Here is an 8956-nt window from a genome sequence, read left to right as displayed (position 1 = left end):
CCGGCTTTCGCAGCGTGCGCATCTCGTGACCGGCAGTTTTTTTTTGCTCAGTGTATCTTAGCCGAAAGTTTACCAACCGACCAAACAACCAACGAACGTAAGCCAAACGCTGTCAACACGTGTGAGGACTTCTCTTTTTGTTTACGTGACAAGGATCGCCAGTTGTTGTTGCTCGTGGGCGGCTTATTGGATTTTGATATGGAACAGGATGTGGGATAAGACCGCCGATGTTTTGTATTTCTTTTTTTGTTGAGTGAAACTTGAAACGCTTGTGCGCGCGAAAAGGAGTGAAAAGTTATTAATCATTAAAGGACATTTATGTCGCGTGCTGTCACACACACACACACACACACGCACACACAAATGCACACAAGGGAAAATATTTGCCGCAAATTTAGTTTGCCTTGTGGTTTTCTGTCCTTCTCTTTTGTTTTGGGGCTACGGGTCGTCGACGCTTACGAAATAATTTATTTGCCCTCATGCAGACAAGCAGCGCCGCATAATATTTATTTTTGTACCCTTGTCCCGTCCGAAAGTCCATAGAAAAAAACTCATCAAAGTCCTGCGCCAAATTTAAAACAACGCGGCAAGTGGATGTTTTGTGAATGAGTGGGCAAGTGAGTGGGTGAACAAGTGACTGTGAATGAACGAATGAATGAATGGCCGAGTGCAGTGAAAAGTTGTGAATTTTGTAAGATCTCCAAGTGCAAATATTTAAAAATTAGACAAATATTCCAAATACTTGCACTCCTTATTACTATTTTATTGCAATTGTCTAGCAATCACTCACAACTTTCTCAGAGACAAAGTTACCTCTTGAGATTTGTATCAACGGAAAATTGATTCGAATTTCGATTGGGTCAGTCGGAATCCTCCGTGCTCCACGCGATTTTCAATTCACTTTGCACCCATCGAATTCACGCGCTGTTATCCCCACTTTCCCGGCTATAAACAGACCTGGAATCACTCCGATCGAATCCGAATCCCCGCCAGATTGAGTGCGACTGTTTAAATCACACGGCGCACAGTGCAAGTGGAGCGCCACTTTACGAGTGGATTGAATCATCCGGGTCACATGGAGACGTGAAGGACTTATGGGCATCGCGAGTTCCTCCGGAGGCACAAAACGAACCAGGACAGCACGGAGGAAAAAATCCTTGATTCTGATTTACGTGTATAATTTTTGCATATCTTTCGGATTATACGGAGATTGCTATTATTCAATGATAGACTCATTGTCTTATTCCTCGGATAGAAAGATTCAAGTAATTGCTGCTTTAACATGCATTGAACAGAATGCAGTTTCAATCGTTTATGTGTAATTTCTGCAAGTGTAGGATTTGCGACTGGAAGTGGAACTGGATTGGACTTGAACGCCCCACTTGGGTGCTGACACAGCTGTTAATATAAATTCTCGCTGTCTGTTGCGATTCGCTTTGGCAACGATTTATGAAAATTGAAGTCTTTGTTTTATTATCCCGGACACGGCAATGGCAACCAAATGGAGGCGGAGATGGATTCGGATTCCGATTCGCAGTTGGAGCTGAAGTCGGAGTAGGAATTTGAATCGGAAGTGGAGTTGGAGGCACGTCCTCCTTTGTTGCCATTTGCTCAATATTTTATGCAAAGCAGCAGGGCAGCACCCACAACGCCCCTCACTTTTGGCGGCATTGATTTACAGGCATAAGGTAGCTGGCTATAGTATTACAGGTCACCCTCCCTACGAATAACCGACCTACTTTCCCACGATTTTAGAGTCAAGTCGAGTCGATACGAGTTGAGTTCATATTTGTGTGTTGTCGATTTTTGTATGTAATGTCTTTCGTGTTGTTTGTTTTTTTTTTTTTTTGCCGTTTGTTTGCCTTTTGTTGGCTTTGATTTGGCCCCCAGAAATTTCGCTCCATTCGAATTGCTGCCCATAATTCAATTTTAGTTTTAATTTCCGCTCTTGGGCGTAAATTGCATTTGCATACTAATGCATCACTGGGTGGGTATTTGAGTTTTGGCTATCTGAATACATGTGTGTGTGTGTGTGTGTGTGTGTGCGTTAGTGTATGTGTGTATTACACACTAGTGTATGTGTGTATTACACATTGTGTAACACAGCACAAACTCAAATTCAACAAATCAAATACGCAGGGTTAAATCCGCACATAGACCGCATTTCGATCCGATTCGGTGAGACGATGTCGTTGCTGCTGCTCCTTTTGGCCGTCATCCTGCCGCAGCGGCAGCTTCTGCCCTTCGTATCCGGAGGGTCCTGCCGGGAGGCGCAGCTCTGCTGCAACGGCCGCGACTCGTCCTGCGTCGTCCAGAAGGCTCCCATCAATGCCATCATCGAGGATCTCAGCGACAAGCCCTGCTACTGTGACCACGCCTGCCTCAAGCTCGGCGATTGCTGCGACGACTTCAAGGATCACTGTGGAGGTAAGTGGTATTATATGTTGAATATATTGATAGGATTCGGTTGAGAACAACAAAGTACAGAACAACTAAGTTTTGGACAAAAACTGTAGAACTCAAATCCATCAAATAATTCCCACAGCTCGTGCAAAACGAAAAGAGTTATAGTATAGAAACTATATAGAAATTCTATGAATTCAGAGGCAACAATAATGCATCCTGGAGGTTCCACAACAACAAAACAACTATTTGGTAAATCCGTGTGGCTAATACTTAGTAACGAATTTGATTTGATGATTTATTTCCCATTATGTGCAAAGTTTTTATTGATTGGACAATGTTTATCTCGCCCACTCTTTGCATTTCGGCCCATTTTCCCGAATTGAAGTTGCAATTGAAGGGGCTGAAAACCAATTTTGCAAATTGCAAAACCAATAAACTCGCTCGTAGATCTCAAATTGGATTGAACAGCGTAATTATGATGGTAATGATGGGCAAGAATTGAAATATGCAGCTGTTCTTTCCTTTTTTTTTTTAGATTCATTCATTATAAAAGCGTAGACTTAAGTGATGGGCAAACTAAATATACAATGTGATGGGGTCAGATTGTAGTCAAAATCCCCGACCGACTGCGGTGTTTGGGATGCATATGTAGTGGGCATAGTGGGCATGTCCTGGCCGACAGACATACGCACCATCTAGGACTACTGTGGTCGTAAAAAGGCCAACTTAATGGCCATATCCCGGGCTAAGAGTCTGCATTCATGGCTCGTTGGGTCCACATGGCCTCCCTGCCTGCCTGCTCCTCTGCCCGTGTATACAGACACAATTTGTTCTTTTGCCCTGCTTTTGGTTTCTTTATTTTGTTTTTTTTTTGTTTCTGTTGGTCTTTTCTTTTTGGAAAGTACAATAGCTAAAGGGCTTTAATTTTATTACATACGGCAAATAAAGTCAACGAACATGCGGCGGCCTTTCCCAAATTAAATAAGACGCAGACACGAGAGAGATAGGCACTCGGTCTGAAGTTGGAATTTTTCGTGCCAGCTGCGGCTACAAGTTGAAAGATGCCAAAAAAAAAAAAAAAAAAAACAAAAACAAAAAAAGAACACAAAACTCCTAGCCAAACAAAAAATGAAAGTCCCGAGCAAAAGTGCGAGGACAACTCTGGCGGTCGGAGAGGGAATCTCCAATTCAAAATCCGGAGCTGGTTCCGCCGCAGAAGGCGCCACCGAAAGTTTACTTAATTTTGCATTAAATTTGACTTCACCCGTTTCTCATTCTCCAATTTAGGAGTCTTTAGGCGCCGAAAACTGAAGTCCATCCATCTGGCAGCCGGAAACTGCCATAAGCACGGATCCGTTAAGAATGCAGCTGCAATGGCAATGATTTGATTTGTCCGTGGGATGGTGAGGTTCTTAGGATAACTTTGAGAAAGGATACCACCTCGACATCCTTTCAAGAAACATGCGACTGACTCACACAAGTGCCAGAAGCAAAATAAGATGCATTCTCACGGATACACTGAGGGGATATTAACTTTGATATAACTTAACTTTGATATGATATATTATAATAATATATTAATAACAAGCCAATTAGCTACAAAGTGATATGTTGTGTATGAATTAAAGCGATAAGTTAAAAATCCTTTCTTACTAATTTAATACCCTGCTGAAAACAATTAATTGCAATTAACTTAAACAACATGCCTAAGGTTTTAGCATGTGAATTTAAGCAAGTGTTTAGCAATTTAAGTGGGGCTTATTCAATAAACCCTTAATCGGATATAATAGGTTTTTGAATAAGTTCTCTTTAAGTCCCAACCCCCCAACCGAATTTCTGTGCGCTCCTTCAGACTGCCTCTTTGTTTTTATTTTATTGCCTCATGGTCTGCCCGGCTCAAGGATTAAAGTTGAATGTCTATAACTACCAATTAAGTTGGTTAACATATAGTATAATAAACATGTGAAGCGCAGACAGGCAGACAGCCAGACAGAGAAAGTAAAGCGAATGCGTATGATGCTATAAATGTCAAGTTAAAAAGGAGCGGGGTCGTAAAGATCCCGAGCAAAGGGTCCAGGGACTGGAAACCCGGCCTCCGGACTCACAGATCCTGATAATGGTCCATGGATGAGCATCCAGCCGCTGGCTGGCAGTTACATATGCTCCACTCCGCCGGCGGCTCAATCAATCAAAGTCGTCTTTGTGTGTGGGAATAAATGAATGTAACTATGGCAGATAACATTCGCGTTACGTCTATTGATTCCAAATCGTCCTCGAATACGTACATACATACATATATATCCATCCCTCAATCGTCCATTAATTCAGCAATGTGGGAGTGGTGGTATTGGTGTTGGGGCTGTTGGTGGTGGCGTTCAACAAATGGTCAACAAAACTGTCGACCAGCCCATTCATTAGGGCCGTGGCAAGCAGGGCCAACCCATCAAACTCCCATAATTCACGCTAATTAGTTCGACGAAAGGCAACAGGCGAAGTGCTGGTGTCCTGTGTCCTGCGTCGAGGATATCCTGCACTTCTATGTTAGTTTTTTCCCCATTCCCATTCGCAGCCCTCGTTTTTTATTTTCGTCTTTCACGCGTAATTGATGACAACCATTTGAATGTGTCGGTCCGTCTGCTTTTCTGTCTCGGCCTTCGTTTGTGCGACCTTTTGACGTCAGTTGACCGCATAAAAAAGTTGTAAAAACTAACTAAAGAGCATTTGAGTTTCAACGGTTAACAACCATTTTTGGGCAGTTGGAGCGTACATGGCATATAGGAATTTAATTGCTGTATTTAGAAGACCTAAAAAGGCGAAGCATTAATTAATTAAATGCCATTAGCAGAACCTTAGTTAGAGATAATAAAATTAATTTCATTTTGAATAAAATAAGATAAAAACTATCTATTTCAGTTATCGCTTAGAATTGTTAAACTTTAGTTAATTTTATTATTCTTATTTATAAAAGGAAAGCAAACAGAGCGAACAGAGAGCCCACCAAGGATATTTTCATTATCCTTGCCAGCAAGTGAGTCCTCAATCTTCGTTTTTCGTATTTCGGTTTTTGGGTTTGTTATTAAGTAGGATTAGGGATCACATCGCTTGAGCGATGACAGTGATCAAAACTTTCGACAAGCCCATCGGCCCGTTGGCAGGAACAAAATTGACAGCCAGCTGGGCGTAATGAATGGAATGGCTTTCAAAATTGGGATTTAAGTATTAATTATAATCAAACTGCCAACACTCGTGACGACGTGCAAACAATGGGAGGGTGGGTCTATGCGGAGGCGATTTGGCATAGATTTTCGAGAAATGGAGGAATGGGATGGCTTGTGCGGGGCTTAGTGTTAATATTGTAATTATGTATAATTGAAATGTTCGCAAAATGCCATACACGCGACTAGCGATAAGCGGATGGCCATGAACCAAATATAATACTTGGTCAAGTCCTTTTGGGCTCCGACAAACTTTGAGCAGCTTATTAATTTCATTTAGCGTCGATTAATCGCACTCGATACTCATCAATTTATGGGCCATGTCAGTTGGCCCAAAGTGCCTCGTTCTGGGTTAATTGCCATTATAGAGATTATATACATTCATACATTATAGACTCGTTTTCGCATGTTATTGTCGTAGTTAACAAACGCTTTGACATGCAGCTTACATAAATTTCAAAATCTCATGGGAAGTGTGTGTTTTTATTTGAGGGGCATTCCATTGGGAAAGTTTGTTTGCTCTCATCGGCGAAGTTTAAACATGCTGCGCAAATTAATTTGGTTTCCTATGTGAAATATGTATAGCAATTTTTTTTTTACTTACGCAGGACATTAACAAAACTTGCTTGTCACTAAATTAAGATGTTGTCAAATGCTTTAAATTTAAATTAAATGCTAAATTAGTTTTTATCTAAAAATCTTAAGAGTGCATATGTAATTAATTCTATTTAACGTTGTGTCACCTTCAGAGTCGTCCCTATTTTCCAGGGGGATCCTGTATCAGGATTAAATTCTGCGATATCCGCTCCTCTTAGCTAGCTCCCATAACTAATAAGCCGAAACTATTGCGACGGTAATAGAACGGTGATGGAGCACTCTTGACCTGGTCGATGGGGTTCTGGCCTCTGGGACTTATGCCCAATACTACCAACTACACAGCGATGACTGGCCTCTTTTTAATTTTTTTTTGTTTCCTTTTCTTTTATATTTTGTTCACCTGGGCCGCCGGGTCGCTTACTCACCTTTTGCGTCTGTGTCAATGTTGATTTTTTGCAACTTGCGCTGCCATCGTTGCCAACGACAGCCAAAGTCAAACCCAATTTAACAAAAAATCAACGTGAATGTAAATTGAAACTCGGGCTGACTGCTTCGCATTCGAGGGCGGCGGCGCAAGGACCCGGGTACAGCAGGACACTGGGACATTGGGACATCGGGACGCCAGGACACGACACTTAAGCCGGCGAACTGCATCACTTTTGGTCCGATCCCTGGTCCTTGGCCGCCCTTGCGACCCCTTCACGCACATCCCTTTGCCGCTGAGTGAGTGTGCGTTAAAAAGCAATTTCTTGGCTCGTATGAGGAGAGGATGATGATGGTGCTGGTGGTGGTGGTGGTAGAGCCTGGCGCATTATTGCCACCACCCATCGACATGCACACCCACATCCGTATCCGCATTCACATCCATTTCCACATCCAGTGGCACTTGCAACAACCTTTCTCCTTTTTTGGCATAATAAATGATGTCAGATTAATTAAATCGGCGACAGTCGCTGACTGCAAAGGAAGATGCATGTTTGTTTGATGGGATTGCTGGGCAGAGCTGGAGCATCCTCTGCCCCCCAGTATTCACATCCTTGTCCTCTGTGCCGCTTATTCAAAAGTGTCTCAATTGCACTTGAAGTCGGATATGAGCGCGACTCTGATTAAAAGCAAATTTTATATGGATTTAATTAAAGCGAACAGTGAAAAGCGAAAAGGTTATCCGGCACACACGATCTAACCGGCTGTGGGCGGAGTAGACCATTCCGATAAGCCATGTTCCCCGGCCACTTGGCCCCAAAATGTATGCTACGTTTTTTTGCTAGTTTCAGTTGGTGTAAATCAGCACTTTTAGTTTTATTATTGGTAAATAGAATTTTGATAGTAATTCACAGGGCTATTTCGTAAATAAATAAATGAAACATATGATTGATTGTTTATTTGAACATTACAAATAATTTACCATCTTTGAATTGGATAAAAAGCGGGGTATCAATAAAACGAAACCACATCCACAGCTCGTTTCACATTGTTTGGTTCGGCAGACGCTTAATTGGGAATTTTCCTTAGCAAATGCTTTGACTAATGAGTTTTTGAGCAAGTGGGCAAGACAAAGGAAATGGGAAATGGAAAGGGCATGGGCATGGGAAAAGCAGAGAGTGAGAGTGAAACAGAGAGCTGGAGAGAAGAAGAAAAAGAAAAGAAAGGGAAAAGAAAAAGCAATGACAATGGTAAGCAGGGATTGAGCTGGCCAAAAAGAAAAGCGGAGCAGTGTTTCCCGCCCTTTCGAAATAAAAGTCGGCCGGTAAATGCACAAACACACTCACACACACGTGTACAAAGCGAAGGCACACATATGTAAGCCCACGAACGACCTTGACTAGGCACACACACACATACACAGACACAAATCTGTGGATGTTGTTGTCCTTTTTGGAGCCAACTTGCTCTACTCTGTTGGCCCACATATTGTTGTTGGCGCAGTTGTACTTGTAATTAGTCCATGTTACATTTGAAAGGATATTAATTATTTTGATGGCGTGCCAGTTCTAGGTTTTCCCACCCCTCCTCCCTTTTTGACATCTGGTCCCCACTTGCAGCATCCCCATTAAGTGACCCACTTTCGGGAAAAATCCACACTCTGCCACCCCTCTGGGGACCATGTAGTTTTGAGCATTATTTTCATTAGTTTCGTTATTCTGGCTTCCCGCTTCTTACTTATTTCTTTATTCGGTTATTTCGGCTCCATTTCCGTTTCCGTTTTGGCCCAGCCTCGCGTTGGCACTCGGCCAGGATGCCCGGGAGCAGGTCCTCGAGAGCACGTTATCCTGCCACGGAACTGGGCCAAAGTTAATTAGGCAAAGCACATGTGCCCGCCAAATCACTGACCAATACTAAAGTGACTAAAGTATTGGAGGAAGACTTTTGTAGAGCATTCAATAGCCATTAACTCGGTCTTTAAAGTATAGATTTTATTTGATTTTCTTTTTTAAATAACCCTTTAAATAACCTTTTTATTTTTCGGTGGACATTTATGGCAAAGTTAGCTTGCATGTGCGTACTACTTTCAATTAGCGAACAAAGTATTTATTGTGTATTCTTTCGGGAAACTCGTTGCGCCAAGCAATCAGGCAGCCAGCCACTCTGGCTAATGGTCTTTTTATGTTCCAGATCCTGCGTCCTGCGTCCTGCGTCGTGTGCCCTGCTCCTGATTGCGATCCCTGAATCCCGATTCTGTGCCACATGCGAATATTACTTATTTGCATCGCACTTGTCATAACATGCACCACCTACAA

General features: G+C 42.4%; 1 protein-coding gene across 2 annotated transcripts in view; it reads left to right on the top strand.

The window, feature by feature from the left end:
- The window catches only part of vex (vexed), a 72180-nt gene continuing 63224 nt past the window's right edge, over window positions 1-8956 (top strand). Inside the window, exons 1-2 of one of the 2 annotated variants that reach the window (NM_132446.4) lie at window positions 1-97; window positions 2140-2427. In NM_132446.4, the coding sequence (NP_572674.3) occupies window positions 2187-2427 (241 nt within the window). In that variant the 5' untranslated portion in view covers window positions 1-97; window positions 2140-2186. Of the gene's footprint in view, window positions 98-2090; window positions 2428-3693; window positions 4013-8956 lie in introns of those variants that run through there. The other variant, NM_144209.3, reaches the window with a different exon arrangement.

The sequence above is a fragment of the Drosophila melanogaster genome, chromosome X (genome assembly GCF_000001215.4).
Source record: "Drosophila melanogaster chromosome X".
Classification (NCBI taxonomy): Eukaryota; Metazoa; Arthropoda; class Insecta; order Diptera; family Drosophilidae; genus Drosophila; species Drosophila melanogaster.
The sequence above is the reverse complement of the archived record's forward strand: the minus strand, read 5'-3'. Positions and strand labels throughout refer to the sequence as shown.